Source organism: Lissotriton vulgaris, chromosome 5 (genome assembly GCF_964263255.1).
Source record: "Lissotriton vulgaris chromosome 5, aLisVul1.2, whole genome shotgun sequence".
Lineage (NCBI taxonomy): Eukaryota > Metazoa > Chordata > Amphibia > Caudata > Salamandridae > Lissotriton > Lissotriton vulgaris.
Genome location: NC_141693.1, coordinates 360,078,670 through 360,096,697, shown reverse-complemented (window position 1 = coordinate 360,096,697; position 18,028 = coordinate 360,078,670). Strand labels below are relative to the sequence as shown.

At 44.7% G+C, this 18,028-nt stretch overlaps 1 protein-coding gene across 1 annotated transcript in view; it reads right to left on the bottom strand.

Moving 5' to 3' along the window:
* Positions 1–18,028, bottom strand: part of TAS1R1 (taste 1 receptor member 1) — a 117,507-nt gene that overhangs the window by 37,364 nt on the left and 62,115 nt on the right. Inside the window, exon 4 of the mRNA XM_086920071.1 lies at positions 10,601–10,721. Within this exon, the coding sequence (XP_086776197.1) occupies positions 10,601–10,721 (121 nt within the window). The remainder of the gene's footprint in view (positions 1–10,600; positions 10,722–18,028) is intronic.

Genomic DNA, 18,028 nt, shown 5'->3' with positions numbered 1-18,028 from the left:
AGGTTGCCGTTGATTAGGAATCATTGCGATCAGTTTTGGAGGAAGGATCTAAACCATTTTAGAACAGTGGCATTCTAGCCCATCCTGAGTTTAAGGCGTTCGATTAGTTTTTCGTGGTTGACAGTGTCGAAGGCCAATAAAAGATCTAGGAGGACTAAACAGCATGTTTTCCCTTGGTCTAAAGCTAGGAGGGCGTCGTCAACGATGTGAAGCATGGTCGTTTCAGTTTCTGTGCCCAGGTCTGAATCCAGATTGGAAGTTATCGAGAAGGTGGAAGTTGTTGATGTGTTGACTTAGTTGCTGTTGTACAAACTTCTCCAACACTTTGGCTAAGAGGGGGATGTTGAAGATAGGTCTGGAATTGTCTGGAATGGCTGGGTCCAGCGGTGGCTTTTTCAAAATGGGGAGGACTTGCCCGGCTTTCAGAGAGTCAGGAATGGAGCCCTGCTGGAGTGAGGCGTTAATTATTGCAGTCCAGCTAGGGAAAATGGATTGGGCGACGGCCGCTAGGCAGTTGGAGGGGAGCGGGTCATTGAAGTGGTTATTCGGTTTTAGGGACGATAGGATTTTAGATACAGAGTCTACGTCGTAGAGGTTGAAGTCAGTCCAAAGTGCTTGGTTCTTAGGTGAAGTCTGTGGGGGCATCTCAGGAGAAAGGTGCATGCCTGGGAGGGATAGAGAGTATGTGGCGGCACTAAGTTAATTTTCTAAGGCTGTGACTTTGTCAGCGAAAAAGGAGGAGAATTCCTCTGATGATATTAAGGACTTTGGTGTTTCTTTTGAGGTTTTGACCAGTTTGTTGGATTGGTGTTGGACCAGATGAAAGAGCTTGCGAGGTCTGTTCTGGGCGTTTTCTAGTTCGGATCTGAAAAATTCTTTTTTTGAGTTAAGGATGTTTTTGTTGTAGGCATTTCTGGCCTGGCGGAGAAGCTTAAGATGTGCGGCAGAGGGGTGCTGTCTCCAGAGTCTTTCGGATTGCCGAAGGCATCTCCTCTCATCGTTAAGGGGTCCAGTGAACCAGGGGTTCTTATCTTTTGATTGGGTTCTTTTTAGCTTTAGTGGGGCTAATTCATCCATGATGTTCAAGATAGTTGCAGAGTAATGATTATTGAGGTCATTGACAGTTGAGAAATGGGAGGGGGGGGAGGTCAGATGTGCTGCGAGCCTTCAGTTCATTGTGGTCTAGGTTTCTAGTGTTTCTAATCCAGCGTTTAGGAATCACTGGTTGTGGCGCCCTTATCTTGTGGGTGCCAGGTAGTAGGAATGTGATGGCATGGTGGTCAGACCAGTCTATAGAGATAAGCTTGACTGTTGTTTCCTTAGAGATGATCTAGTTGAGGGTGGCCCCTTTCGAGTGTGTTGGGAGTGAACAGGCTTGGTCAGGGCTTGATCGGACAGGAGGTCTTTGATGGCGTTGACATGAGGATCCTTGGAGTCATTCCAGTGCAGGTTGAAATCACCCAGGAAGATATCTTTAGAATTCGAGGAGGACTTAGAAGTGATAAGTTCCATGAGCTCGATAGTGAAGGGGTAGTTCGTGCCAGGGGGATGATAGATGATGTGTAGCTTGCATACAAGAGTGGGGTTGCTACAGATGGAGAGTGCAAGGTATTCAGAAGAGTCTGTAGAATCCGCCAGGAGTTCTGTGGCACTGAGGTTGGATCTGTAGATGCAGGCGAAGCCTCCTCCTTTCTTGTTAGATTACCTGTCCAGTCTAGCAATGTTGTAACCGGGAGGGAATAAGAGGTCCAGGCATGGAGATGAAGAGACATTGAGCCATGATTCTGTTAGAATAGCTAAGTCAAGGTTTTTGTTCATGATGAGTGCAGCAATATCAATGGCGTGCTTAAACGCCGATCGGCAGTTGATTAAAAGGCCAGACAGAGAGGAATCAGGGGGAGTGTCAGGAGTTAGGGTGGACAAGTGTACCGGCGCTAGGTTGCTCTTGACCACACTTCTGTTGCGGAATGTAGCCGGTCTGTTGGTGTTAATAGAGACTGTGTGGATGGCATGTGTGGTTCTGGTGTCTAGCGGGCAAAGGGTAATTGGGGCAGAGTTGTAGTCGCTGAGGATGGCAAGGATTTCCTCTTCAGTGAGGTCTAGTGAACTAGGGGTGGCATGTGTAGAGTTGTAGGAGAGGGCGAGAGCTAGGGTTTCTTCCTCCGAGAAGTGGCATGGTTGCTTGCGAGTGCGACGATGTCTCAAAGGTAACGGTAGAGGGTGCTTGGGGGTCTCGGTGGTGTTTAGGGGGGAGGAGGTCCACTGGGTTTTGAGGTTGGCGAGGGAGAGTTCAGCGAGGTGCAGGAGGTTCATTAGGTCTAGTATGGAGATATGGATATTGTAGGTAAGCTTGGCAGCTCTGGAATGCAGGGTTTCAAAATCCCTATAGGAGGGGGGTGTAGGCGGGCAGGGGGCAGTATCTCTGGGGCAGTGCTATCAGGCTCCCTGCAAGGAGAAGGCGGTGGGGGGCAGTATTTCTGGGGCCCTTGTGTCGGTATGAATAGGAGACCGGGTAGAAGGGGTCGATCGTTCTATATCGTGGGAATCTGGCGACAGACCAGTCTCATGGTTAGCGTGCGGGGCTGGCGGAGGGTAGACCAAAGGTCTGGAGACGACTCTATTGATAAGGCTAGGAGATAAGTTAGCTATGTTGGGAATTTCAATGGTGGAGACTCTTCGGGAGGAGGTTTGGAGCTCAGCAGGCAGGTTGGATCTGTGTTGCATGTGTTTGAAGGCGTAAGATACTCACAGAGTGGGGAGCTGGCAGGGTGGAGATCAGATGTGCAGGGTTTATTCTCCTGGTATGGTCAGGTGCCAGGTGAGAGGGGATAGGATCAGCCGCGGCCAGCAGTGGGAGTACCTGCAGGGCGGTGACGTGGGGAGGGGCAGGGTGGGGGGTAGTAATGTATGGAATACGGAGCTTCTCAGGTAAGTAAACATTTAAATAAATAAAATGAATTTCGTTGAGTGCACTGCATCCCCAAATGCGATGCAGTGTGCGGAACGAAATTCATTTTATTTATTTAAATATTTACTTACCTGTAAAACTCCGTAATCCATACGTTACTACCCCCCACCCTGCCCCTCCCCCTCCCCACATCACCGCCCTGCAGGTACTCCCACTGCCGGTAGGATGACCGGTAATGGAAACCCTAGGGGGGGTGGTTAACGGGTGGTTAGGGGTGATAGGCAGGCTGGTCCGAGGGGTGGCAGGGGAAGTGTTAGTTACCCTGTTAGTGTCGGGTACATGGTTACCGAGGTTGGTAAAAATGCTTGCAAATTTGTTGAGGTTTCTGGATGAGGCTTGGATCAGGTCAGTGCCGCTTTTATAGAGAGTGATTGTGAGGTCAGCTCGCAGGGTTGCGAAGGGTGCTATTGTAAGATTAGTGCCGTGTGGGATGTTCCTGGTTGCAAGTATGTTGAGGAGGTGTCAGTAGGGGGGTCCTTTTGGAGTAGAAGATTAGGTCATTGATGACTGTGCCCTTATCCGTGCTATAACGTAGGTCAGAAATCAATGTCTCAGGGTGACTCTTCAGGGTGGAGTGCTTGAAGGTTTTTGCAGTGGCTTTGGAGAGTTTGGGGGGTAAACCAGAGTAAGAGGGATTTCCCCGGTAGCACTTAGGGTGGGCCTAGCCATTCTGGCTAGGGTACTGGGGCAGCGACACAAGTCAGTTAGCAGTTGAGCCGCTGTCTGGTCGAAGGACCGGGTCCGTGCTTGCTAGTGCTGATCGGAGGAGGCCATGTGCAAGGGTAGGGCTGCAGTGGCGAGCTGAGAGACTAGTGTAGTCGCGAGGCCTTGGACCTGGGTGATGACAGGGCGGACAAGGCAGGTAAGCGTCAGAGCTCACGGGAGCACAGAGGTTGCTGGGGTCCTTTTCAGGGCAGCACAGCAGAGGCACTAGGGAGATGGGTTTGTGAGGCTTGGGGGTCTGTTCATGACCTCAGCTGTTTACTGGGCATGAGAGGCTGTTAAATACTGTGGTAATTTCAGAAGCTAGCTGGAGTGGGGTGGTCACGTTGGAATAGTATGCCACATTTAAGGTCAGGCGATGGTATGCAGTTTCTGTGTCCACGTAGAGACGCCATCTTAGGGTCAGGTAGCCATCGGCCTGGATTCATATAAGCCGCAAAATTTGACAGTCACCAGTATTCCTATTAATAAAAAAAGATTTCCCTTCACCCACCTATGGTCCAGAACGAGTGCCATAGTATTTAGGGGAAACTGAGATCCTCGTAGTAGCGAGGCGCCGCCATTTTGGGTCCAGGCAATAATAGGGCTAACAGTACTGAGGGTGATGTTTCTTATTTAGCCATCTCTTGTCCTGCACAGGCGAGTACCAATCTCAGCTGCGGAGGCACTGGTATGTGGGAGGCCACCCGGAGACAAGATATAGCATCTGGGGGTCGACTTTCATTTGTGTCCGGGGCCCCGAGCTCCAGCCAGCGAGAGCTACCGCGAGAGTCCATCGGAGAGCTGGGGGGCGCCTGGCGACATCGTCCCCAGTCCTACCAGCGTGATCCAGGCAGGACAGGAGGAGCTGGACGGTCCACGGTGCTGGAGGCTGCGGGGGGGGGGGTCATCGCTGGCCGGTAGCTACTCGTCTGCAGCCCCACTGAGAGCAGGGTTATAATTTGATCAGTTAATTAAACACCCAATTTTTCAAATGGTTAAACCTGGTGGAATTTGAGCAGGAAAATAAGGCACATTACCAGGTTTGCACCTCAGAATAGGGAACATCTTGTGATATTACAGCGCTAGCAGACATTCCTGAATGTAGAACTCAGAATGAGGTGGTAATGGTACAACCAATAAATACTATGCTATATGGTATTAGTATTTACTACTTACTGATGACTGTATGACAGTATTATCACACTAAAACACTTCGATTGAGGCCCCAAATATATTGTATATAGCAAATGCCTATATATATATATATATATATATATATATATATATATATATTACCTACTGGCAGTCGCCAGTAGGTAGTTATAGTTAGGATTTTTTTCAATGCAAAATCTCAACATTCTATTGGGAATAACTTTGGCGCCGGTTGAGGAATCTGCCTGAAAGTTTCCTCAAGGTTGTCTCGCGGCGCTTCCGTCCTTCCCTGAAAGTTTGGGGGGGATTCGTCAAGCGGGGGCCAAGATAAAAGGGGGGTCCCAAAACGTGTTTTCCCCATGTTAATTTCCATAGGGCGGTCGACCTCACTTTTAGCCCGAACGGCTGAATGGATTTGCACCAAACTTGGCAAAATTGTAGGGACTGGTAGCCCAATGTGCCTTTGCTATGTCTCAAGATATGTGCTCCAGTGGATTTTGAGTAATTTAGGTTAAAAAAATATATATATCTCTGGCCGCGCTCCGGTACGCGCACCCGGGAGCGCTTTGGGTGCGCTACGCGACTTGCGCGCGGAAAGCTGATTGGCTCTCGGGTGTCTGTAAACATTCAAAACAGTCCGGAGCGGCCGCCATCTTGTGTCTCGGTAAGATCGAGACACAAGAGGAGGCAAAAACAAAGGGGGAAATGACCATTAGTGGGCTGAGTAGACCGCCCCTTATCCCCTAGGTTTGATGTGGGGGCCAAAAACCTATGGTTTTTTCAGTGAATTTAATAGGTTTTTTAAATGCTAATTCCTAACTATAACTGGTGTGAAACCTATGGTTTTTTCAGTGAAAAAAAAAAATATATATATAAAGTTTACATAGCACTTTGCACTTTTACTTGAAATGTATTTAAACATATAAATCATGTCTTTTTAGGCATTACGTATTTGCACGTGACATTTTAAAAAATTGCCTATTTGCACATCAACTTGCGTATTTGCACATGTGTCTTATGTGTACATTAATATCGGTTAAATATAATGCTATTTGCACTAATGTGATCACCATTAGTATTGTTATTGTATTTGCACATATATGAATGGACAATGTATGTTTCACCACTTACCAATGGCCGCTATGGTAGTTATCTATCATCCGGTTTCAATCGACTAGTCTTCTGTTCATGTTAACTTCTGTGAGTGCACTGGCGCGCTTTTTGACCATTAGTGTTTGTTATTTAATGGTTACCATGTCCATCTTCTCGCTGACAGTGAGCAAGGGCGTCGGCGCCCGAAACGCGTCTGTATGATGATTTCTGCACCCTGCACTTTAATGGCAAAATAAAAGAAGCTATTTCACAAGCCTGACTCCAGACGATAATTGCTGTTTGCGCACTGGAAAAACGGGCAGAGGCGCTGCCGTTTTTCAAGTTGGAAACTTATATTACACAGGAGACGGTCGGCTCCTGCTGCGCAGACCCCTTTCATACGAAGCCGGCTGACAACATTAACGGACCCATCGAGTGAATTCTACTTGAAGAAAGTAAAGGACTGTCGGCCCCCTGAGCGAGTGAAACAAGGTGGAGCAAAGTTTCCGATTACCGAGGGAGGCAAACTGCAACAGTGACTGTCGGCGGACGGAACACGTAAGCAGAAAAGACCTGGTAATTTCGAGACGGAAGGCTTCTGTAAAATCACCGCACAGGTTAGAAAGGTGTCCTACGAGTCAGCATTCGGGGGCGGTGTTTTTCATTTCCACTTTCCCCTCAGTTTATAACTTAACAATAGTGCATAACGTATTGGGGTGCAGAGATGTCAGAAGAGCGAGAACGGGAAGAGGCGTTCGACCAGCTGTTTTTAAACCTGCCTAAAATAGGACCAAATGGGAACGCTACAAAAACTAAAACCACGGCTGTGGACAATGAGGCAGATGTTAAGAGATTGCTTAAAGAACTGGAGAAACATATGAAAAGCGAACGAACAAAATGGTGGGAAATACGATCTTTGGAGAAGTACCACGAGGTAGGAAGAGTGCCTCGTGGTTTAAGAATTATGCTGGTGCCCAGCTTTGAAAATCCAAACCCACTATTATTAAAGGATTGGGCAGAGAGTAATTTGGAGGCTTCCATGAGACTGCTCTGCCTCCTAGTTAAGTACGCAAAAATAGATCGTGATAAGGATCTAGTGGAGATTACCCGCATCAATGAGGAACTGGACAAAGAGCTGTATGTGAAGGACAAAGCACTAATTGAACAAACCAAAAAAGAAATTAAGGAGCGTTTGTCAAAACATGAAAATACCATCAAGCAGAGAAAGGTATATAAATTTGCCCGCGATGAGCAGGACTATAAGTTGGGGCAGATTTACACTTTCGCAAGAAAATATGATCATCTGCGAAAACAACGTGTGTTAAATAAAATACCTTTCAAACAGGGACCTGCACCAGCACAAGCACAAGCCTCATCTTCACTGCGGAGTGAGTCCAATGCATCAGAATCAAATGAGAGTCTAGTACCCACTAGCGAGGACTCAGATGGTGGTTCCTCCGGTTCAAAGGAAGGGGATATGGGCCAACTAACTCTACAGGAAGAACTGGAATATATGAGGATACAGAGAAAAGGTACCTTGAGGTCCAGGAACACGAACCAACAAGGCAATTCCTCAGGAACTCAAGGAGGCGCGAGCGCAGAAAATGCGCCAAAAGGAAGAGGACGGCCACAAAAAAAGAAAACATGGGTGAACAAAAAACAATGAATGACAAAACCATCATTAACCTGACAGAAATCGAGCTAAATGAGGCTGAAAAACAGCTGTTGACTCTTGGCCTCTCATATTGCCCTGAAAGCAATTTTGATTACTGCAGCACGAGGGTGGACGTCTTTAAGTTCATTAGAAAAATAAAATTGAAAAAATATTATGCCATCAAAACCAGCTTAGCCTCCAAGAAAAAGACCACAGACATTTTACCACCAAAAAAAAGTGGCTTGCAAGCAAAAGACTCAAGTTTGCTAAAAACGATGCATCACCTACGTCGTGGAGACTCTTTGGAACTTAACACCCAAGAGGTTGCCATAGAGGAGGATATAAATTTGGGATCAGCGCCGACAAGTGCATTTAGGTTGCCATCAACATTTATTCCCAACATGCCCAAGGACTCAATAGATACTTATGCAGAGTTGATTACCAGTGGCCTGAAACAACTGCAGACCAAGGTAAGAAAAACACAAAGATCTATGAATATCAGAATGCGCCCCTATAATAATCTCATGAAGAAACTCAGAACGAATGAGACTGTGATTATTAATCAATCAGACAAAGGGGGCAATGTGGTCCTTTGGGGAAAGAAACAATATATGGAAGAGGCATACAGACATCTTAATGACACTTCTTGTTATATTACTATTGATCTCAAAGCTACCAAGGTGATACAACAACTATACCATAAAGAACTGAATGAGTGGAGACATGAGGGCCTGCTTACCAAGGATGAAGCGAAATTTTTACAGAAAGATTTCCCAATTTTACCAAACATTTACTTCATCCCAAAAGTACATAAAGGCATTACACCAACTCCAGGGAGACCCATCGTTTCTGCGATTAACAGCCTCTTTGAAAATACATCAAAATTCATTGATTTCTATTTGCAGGATTTCGTCACTTCATTACCCTCATACATACGTGACTCTACTGAATTCCTGAGAGTACTTGAAAATTACGACTGGTCGGCTGACCTGTTACTCATGACCATGGATATATCTACACTATACACAAGTATCTCTCACACTGACGGACTTAAAGCAGTGAAATTCTATTTGGACAAGAGACCAATAGAATTATACAGACATAATGCCATGCTTCTGACCATGATTGAACGTTGCCTGTACAATAATGTATTCCTCTTTGATAATCGGGTTTACAAGCAACTCAGGGGGGTGGCCATGGGGGCATGCTTCTCTCCCAGCTACGCGGGGCTCCACGTTGGCTGGTGGGAGGAGCATGTCCTCAGGGTAAAGCACTCTGATGCATGGTCAAGGAATATAGTCATGTATATGAGATATATAGATGATGTTTTCGTGATCTGGAGGGGAAACAGAGAAGAAGCTCAGAATTTTGTACATGCAATCAATGACAATGACTGTAACCTTGTGTTTACATCAGACATAAATGCCACGAAAATTAGTTTCCTCGATGTGATGGTGGAAATTATAGACAATAAGATAAAAACCAGTCTATTTAGAAAAGAAACAGCCGGTAACTCCATCTTACACGCGGCAAGTTTCCACCCCAATCACACCATTAGGGCCATTCCCTATGGAGAGTTCCTCAGAATACATCGAGCCTGCAGTACGGCAGAGCTCAGGGACAAAAACCAATCTGAGGCCAAACTAAGACTAGAAGCTAGAGGTTACAGCAAGAGCATGTTAGATTCAGCTATGACTAGAGCCAACAAACATAACCGATCAGAGCTGCTCAATGCTTCTCCCCAAGTGAAATCACAAACAGACACTAATAAGAAGGAAGAAACCAATACTAGTATCAGGCTAATAACAGGATACAGCCGTCAGGCCCGCCAAATCTCCAGCCTTATTAGGAAACAATGGCCAGTTGTCCTCACAGATCCAGTACTAAAAGAAATCTTACCCCCCAAACCAACTGTCACATATAGGCGTACTTTCAGCATGCGGAATGAGTTGGTTTTAAGCAGTCCTGAGATGCCAAAACACGATGATTGGCTTTCACCACGTAAGGGCTTTTACAAGTGCATATCTTGCCGCGCTTGTAATTTTGGTATCAACACAAGATCATATGTCACCCCCTTTGATCCAAAACCCATTAACATCAGGGCACATTTCACTTGCAGAACTGAGCTGGCAGTGTATGTTCTCAGTTGCACGTGTGATTTACGGTACGTTGGGAGCACAAAATTACCTGTGCACCAACGCATTCTACAACACCTAAGAGCAATAACAAATAATGACCAAAGTTACCCTGTTGCTCGGCACTTCCACTCACATCACAATAGAAATTTATCACATCTCAAGTACTATGTGATTGATGCAGTGAGAACTTCTAAGAGAGGGGGAGACTATGAAAAACAACTTAGACGCTTGGAATCCAAATATATTGTTCGGCTGAACAGTAAGAGCCCGGGGGGGCTCAACATGGGTGAAGAACTTTAGTATTGTTATTGTATTTGCACATATATGAATGGACAATGTATGTTTCACCACTTACCAATGGCCGCTATGGTAGTTACCTATCATCCGGTTTCAATCGACTAGTCCTCTGTTCATGTTAACTTCTGTGAGTGCACTGGCGCGCTTTTTGACCATTAGTGTTTGTTATTTAATGGTTACCATGTCCATTTTCTCGCTGACAGTGAGCAAGGGCGTCCGCGCCCGAAACGCGTCTGTATGATGATTTCTGCACCCTGCACTTTAATGGCAAAATAAAAGAAGCTATTTCACAAGCCTGACTCCAGACGATAATTGCTGTTTGCGCGCTGGAAAAACGGGCAGAGGCGCTGCCGTTTTTCAAGTTGGAGACTTATATATATATATATATATATATATATACATACCGGTGGAGGAACTAAAAAATTAGGAAATAAAGAAATATTTAGAGATGTTCTTTGATAGCTTTCACTCTGATGTGACAAAAGGAGACAAACTATTGCTGCCTAGTTCTTTGGCTAAAAGCCCAAAGGAGTTAAAAAAACAATGTGATAAAGACAAGTATTCTGGACATGAGTACTTGCTCTTATACTTTACCGCTTGAGTTGAGGAAGGTCATTTTTGGGCACGCCATGCAGTTAAAGCAGCAAAGGTGGACTCCAGTTGATACTCTTTTATGACCTGCATCACATTCTTTGGAGCACATAGACATAGGAACCTAAACAAAATGGGAAGAAAGGAATGTTTAATATGTGTCTTCTCTGCCAGCCTCAAAGTCCTTCCTCAATTGAAAACCCCTACCCCATCCAATAAGGCTATATTCATCAAGATTATGTACATTCTTTTTTTTAGTAATAACCCTTTTCTTTTAAAAATATCAGAAAGAAGTGAGTTGTAAGTTATAGCTGGTATAGTAATAGGTATACATATATTAAGAAACTATGACATTACCCTAAAGTTACTTAATGGCACAAGTTATTGTTTTTTCAGAAAGCTATAACTGTAAGTATGACTATAACTGCTGAATTTATTTGGTTTTGTGTGGGTAAAATGTCAACCCAACTATAACGTCCTTCTGACCTTTGGTTTTTTCAGTGAATTTCATAATTTATTAACATAAACCCCTCTTCAACTAAAAAGAATTCCCATAAAAGACTCCAAACTGTGGTTCAATGACAGACTTAATGAGGACAGACGTATTCTTAGACTAGCTGAACGCAAGTGGAGAGCCTCTCCCTCCACGGATCTTCTTAAAACTCTTAGATCCCAAAGAAGCAAATACAACAAACTCATTAAAACGATGAAAGCCAATTTCTTCAAGCACCAACTTGACCTAGCCAGAAATCGCCTGAAACGACTTTTTGAGATTATTAAATCACAATCCAACAACACCTCTACCCAATCTCAGCACACCACTCGTCCACTCGACCACAGCCAAACTGCGATGCAGTAGCTGAATTCTTCCTCGAAAAGATGTATAGAATAGAATCAGACCTAAGGTCTGCTGCTCTCACCCTCTTGCCCTCTCCTGATGCATCTGTCTCCACATCCCTACCTTCGCCCCTAGGTCTCTCACTCAAAACCAATGCCTCTTGGAGCCATTTCACTCCCCTCAATGACATTACTATCCTCAATATTCTCTCTACCCTTAAACCCTCAAATCACTTCAATGACCCTCTCCCCCCTAACTTCTTTAAAGAAATGATAGCTTCACTAGCACCACTCTGGTCAAAAATCATCAACGCCTCACTTCTTCAAGGTGAGATCCCGGTCTCCCTGAAGGCAGGCCTAGTGCTTCCAATTCTAAAAAAAAAAACGCGGCTGACCCTCTTGACCTGAACAACTACCGCCCAATCACAAACATACCGACCCTGGCAAAACTTCTGGAGAAATGCATTCACGAACAACTTTGCAAACACATTAAGCATTTTCAGCTTCTCGACCAATTCCAATCGGGTTTTCGCACTGGGCACAGCACTGAAACGGCCATCACTCACATTGTCGATGACGCTCTCACTTTACTTGACCAAAATAAAACCTGCCTTTTAATCCTTCTCGATCTCTCTTCGGCTTTTGACACTGCTAAACCTGACTATCTACTCTTCCTTTTGGAACGCAGAATGGGGCTCTCTGGCACGGTCCTTAAATGGTTTGCCTCTTTCCTCAATAACCGAACACAAAGAGTCAAATCCAACCAGTCTCTCTCTAACCCGAGTCCCTGCACACTGGGCGTTCCCCAAGGCTCCTCACTCTCCCCCACTCTCTTCAACCTCTTCCTTGAACCACTGACTGTAATTCTTAAAGACACCAACATCCAATATCACATTTATGCGGACGACACCCAACACTATATGAAAATCTTTTCCCCTGAAGACATCAAATCTCTTAACGGAACCCTTCTCAAAACCCTTAACTGGCTTACCTCCAGCCATCTCAAATTAAATGCCCTCAAGACTGAATTCCTCCTCATTGCACCCCACTGTTTTGAAATTTCTCTGTAACCTCACCGCCCTCAACTGCACACCGCACACTAAATCACTGGGAGTTGTGCTAGACAAAAACTTAAACATGCAAGATCAGATCAGATTAGCTTCCAAAGGAGAGAACTTTCGACTCTGCATCCTCATCAAATTCAAACCCTACCTTCCCGAAGATGACTTTAAATCGGCGGTGCAAGCACTTGTCATTTCCAGACTAGAATACGGCAGTGCAACTCTTTACGGTCTGCCTAAGCTCAGTTTAGCACCTATCAGAGCATCTCTAAATGCTGCCACTAGACTCATCACAGGCTCCAAGAAGTCTAATCACATTTCACCGGACCTTAAATTGCTCAACTGGCCTCCCTTTGAAGCTAGAATACAATTCAAGATAGAATGTATGACCCATAGAGCACTACACTTCAACACCCCAATCTACCTGTCAAACAAACTGGAACTTTCTGGTGGCTCTAGGTCAACAAGAAGCACCGGCACACTGCTGCTCAAGCCCAAGAAATTTAAGAAGCTTAAAACTTACAATCATACATTCTCTGGCATCGCCCCGAGAATCTGGAACTCCCTTCCAGTGGATACAAGACTCATTCCTTCTACTCTTGCCTTCAAAAGGGAAGTCAAAACTCTTCTTTTGAACAAACTGTTCTAATGATCTATGCCCTGTACTTGATGCTTTGCTCTTATTGCCTCTAAGTGACTGATTGTGTATGGCTTGTTCTTGATGTATATTGCCCTTCTTTTCGCCAGCTCCCTTTTGTCTACTGCCTCACTGTTTCCATGTTTTCTCTCACCTACCTTTTTTCCTTTGTCTACTTATAACTATGTAAAGCGCTCTGATATCCTCCGGGGTCATGTCCGCGCTATACAAAACTTTTCCAATAAATAAATAAATAAAATACTCCTTCACCTACAATACCTCCCGTACACTACACTGTAACGTGCCTTTTAGGATTGAACCGTTACCTAGTTCTAGTCGTGGGTGCAGAAGGAGGGGTTCTCCTAAACAGTAGAGTCCTATAACTCCATCAATAGACTCACACAGTATGAAAGAATATTCATAAAGGTTCTTAAAAACCAGGCTGAGCCTACACCATCTTCTTCCCCATATCTACTTACATGGTTCATCCTATACGTCATCCTCAAATCCAACAATGGTTGAAACAAGCAACAAGGGACAAAGGAACCCTAAATATTTTCTGTATAAATATAGCACCTCTTGCTAGTGTTGGTCAGAGGGAACCCAGACTTCCAGGCCGACACACTGACCAGAGAACCTGAGGCTTCTGCATGCAGACGCTCCAGCTGACAGCGGTCTGAACATTCATCATGGGGTGTCCAACTAGAGACCAAGAAGGGCTCCTACATTCTCAAACTTCAGGTGATGGGGTTTGACTAAATCCTAGAGAGACTGTTGGCTTTACACCTACTCAGATGGTAGGTACACTTAGGTACATCTAGATAAGCATTGTAGGAGTACAAGCACTTTTATCATGCATTTTATATTCATGTATTCATTTATGCTTATTGCAAGATGGTAGAACTGTACTATCCTTTTACATTCACTGTACTGCTAATTGTATATCTCTACTACTGTCTAATGGTTGTTGCAGCTCCACAACAATAACAACTGTTCAATAAATCCTTATTGAAACGCCCAGACTGTTTATTCTGTGTATCTCTGAGATAAACTAAATGAGCAAGAGTGACTGAGCGAAAAGTAGAACATTGTTTCCACTATCCTGAGGGATCAGGTTGTCATATTCTGAGGTTGCCAGAAACTATTCTCTCCCTGATAAGAGGAGACATTAGTGGCACTGTGAGCTAGCTAATGCAAACAGGCTAACATTTTTTGTGGGGGAGCATAGAACCAGTCTGCCACCAATCCCACAGTTTATGTTATCCAAACGTGCAGGTCCTGCATGGGTACTATAGGAACTACACGGAATGGTGCCACTGATGTTGGTTAGGTACTTATTTTACAGTAGATTATGAGTAGTTCAGTCATGCTATTTCTCAAAAAACCCCTACTCACAAAACACCAGAGACGTCAGGAGGGTGTGGGCACAAACTCCGCCACAGCTGAGTAGAAAAAATATCCTATTTATCAGCTGCTGGTTAATAAAGCTTTAAGGACACAGTGCTCCTAAAAATTGTATACTAATACCTTATCTTAGTTCCCTTGAACAAACTTCTTTGTTTCAAAATGACAGAGGGCGAAAACAACCTGGTAGTGGATTTGCACCTCTCAGGAGAAGAAGAGGTAGATGGAATTCTCATTCCACCTACATTCAGACATACTGTCACCCTGAAACTACCAGAATATGGTTTATCGTCTAGGGCTGGCTTAGTAGCTTTCGTGATTGAGGCACACAAAACAGAGGTATTCAATTTGTGGGTTACATTCCCAGAAGCAGATGCTAGAACACACACATTTTACTCTTACACAGAGAGAGATGGACCAGTGGAATATGGTCTTTGCGAGGACATAGAAGTTCCACTCACATACCAGGAACATTTTTACTGGTTTAAAGGCGCCCTACCCCACATAAGACATAGAGTTAGATTAGGCCCACTTGGAGGAGACGGGGCAACATGGCCAATATTAGAAGCCATATTCTGACATTGATACGACTTACTCATACAACACATTTAATCAGAATCTACCGGAATCTGATGCAATTCGTCATGCGGACATTCACAGTCCAACCAACAACAGTTGCAAAAAATGGAACTCAATCACAGGGTACAGCAACTAAAATAACTCCACAAACATTACATGTGGTATTGGGGAAAAAACCCACGAAACGTGAACAAATATCATTCTGGGTAGCTCAGAAAATAGTCCAGCTCAAGGTAGTATTCCCAAATACTACCACGTTTGAAAAACACAGAATGCTAACAATCTGCTTGCCCATCGGGATAACACCACAATTAGAGGATTGCACCTCTTGGGGTACAGTCTTTGTGCCATATATACCTGGACACATGGTATTTCTTTATTAGCGGTGGTATTAAGACAAATACAAAACGAGTACGGAGCCATAATACTAGCTAATATTAAAGGGGAAGGAGCTTCATTGGCAATCCGCCAATGCCTAAGGGAGTTCGGTCCACTGGATCAACAACACAAACTGCCTAAAATAATTGAAACTGTATATGCAGAATTAGGCAGAGACAGTTGGGGGGGGGGGGGGAAAGCTTTAAAACCCCAACTGATGGGCAGTCCTGAAAAGAACACTTCTAAGCAGACACTGGCTTCTTCTAAAAAGAAGTGGGATAGTAAAAAACAACAACATTTTACATGAGGAGGCGGAGTTCATTGAGTTCCACTCTGCGGAATTCCGTTGAGTTACAGAAAAACTCCGCAAAATGTTGTGAAGTTCTGCAAGCTAGCGGAGTATTACTAGACACACCTGTACACATTGCCATTAAGCACCAGAATTAATTTCATCAGAACAGTTTAGTGCCAAAGTAAGATCAGAAACTTGCTGCCAGAAACTTTCAGAAGAAATAAAAAATATACACACAGCCAGCACCGACATCAACTTGGTATTTCACACCAATCAGCCTGTGCAGTGACATCGGACGCACCACGAACTCACACACGTATCACGTGCATATTCAGGCAAGTATATACAATGGATGATGTTTCCTTTCCTAGCACAGACAGTCTGCCGGTACAGGGTAATTATCAAAACATAATACGACATAAATTAATACGACTAAGTCATTACAAACCTTCCAAAGGCCAATTCATTTTTTATTCAGGTCCTTTCAAAGCGCCACAAAACAAAAGCAAACCCCTTATAGATTGAGATTTACCAGGTCACACTACGCGCTAATTAAAAATAATGCTACATATATACACATCTAATGAGCTGGTCTCCCCTGAACCCTGGCGACAACTCAACTCACCCTCGTCCACAGCAGCCAGCAAGGCAAAGGTCTGTGTGTGGTCTTCAGTTTGGCCATACTAGAGAATGCAGCACTTACTTACTTCTTCAGCCGACTTTTTCCTACGGATGTAGGTTCCAGTTTTCGGCGTTGCTGTCCCAGGCAGCGTGTATGCCTAGACCATCATGCAAAGGTTTCCTCTCCTTGACTGGTACGTGAGCATGCCATGCCTTTTGTTGTGTTGTGCTCGTTCTATTTCTTCTTTAATGATCACTCTTCCACCTCGGGGGCACTGAGGACTCTCGCCCCTCTTGCGCTCATGGAGTCTCAGCCATATACAACACAACACCACTACTTTTGGAGAACCATGAAGAAGATTGAGCTTCAAGCTTGATGCCACTGGTGGGCAGACAGGAGGCGGAGGGTGAGTAAAAACAAAGCATTTTCTCACCTGCTACAGTAGGAGACAGGACAAAATATTCATGGCAGCCAGTGGGCATGGGGAGGGCAGTTTTTATCATGCATGTGCATGCATTAGCCTCCGAAGTGAGAATGAGGTAATCTACAGTTAATAAGGTTGTGTCACGCCTCGCATGCTGCCTCACTGACAAGAGAAAACCGTTAAACCATAGCAGCAGGAAAAAAGAAAATTGAGACTGCATCACCTCTGCAGAAATGTGAGCAGCTCAGCCTCTGCACTGCAGTGAGTTGGAGCTCAGTTTCTATTATGCTAGTATTTGACCAGAGTTCGAGACGCATATGAGGTAGATAGACAACAATATAGTCTATCTAGGTGTGAAAGCAGTGCAGCGCACACCGGGTAAACTTCACTCCGCCGGCGAATAGTAGAGTTTGCAGAACTCCGTGTTAAAACGGATTAGCGGAGTGTCAAAACTCCGTAAACTCCACTGGTGGAGCGGAGTTTGCCGCTCACCATTAATTTTACAGAAAAGAGATCTCAAACCCGAGGTAGATCTCCTCCAGAGGAGCACTCTGAAAAGAGGTACAACTTTAGGACTATGGATAATATTAGTAAACATGACAGGTATCAGGATACGCATACACGTTCCTTTAGTTCCTTTCAGGGCTAGACGAAAACCTCAGAGAGAGAAAGACGATCAGAACACAAAGAAGAGCATACGAAGTCCATAGACAAGCAGCACGCTCAAGACTATACTTCCAAAAGAGAAGACAAACCAAAATCAAAACCTCAGTTTAAAAAAAAAGAAAGTTGCAGGTCTGAAGATCAGAAATCCCCAGAATTCCGAGGACGCAGCTTCTGAACGGGGTATGGGCTCTGATGATGCTAGACAGTGCGGCAGAAGTAACAATAGCTCACCAGAACCTGAAGGAATTTCTGGTGACAGCGGACTTGAATGATTACATCACAGTGGAAACACCAGACACAAGGGTGAGCGTCCCACATAAGATACACGAGATAACACTCCAAATGGAGGGGGACAAGCCCAGGAAAGTTAAAGGTCTCTTTTGGGAAAACGTGTCATCTGGGTATGACATCCTATTAGCAGACCAAGATTGGCCGCCAGCATTCGTTATGGAGTGCCCCAGGAGGGAAGATATAATTTTTCCAGCATTCTCCGACCTCATTCTCATACACCTTAAACATGCATATGCATCG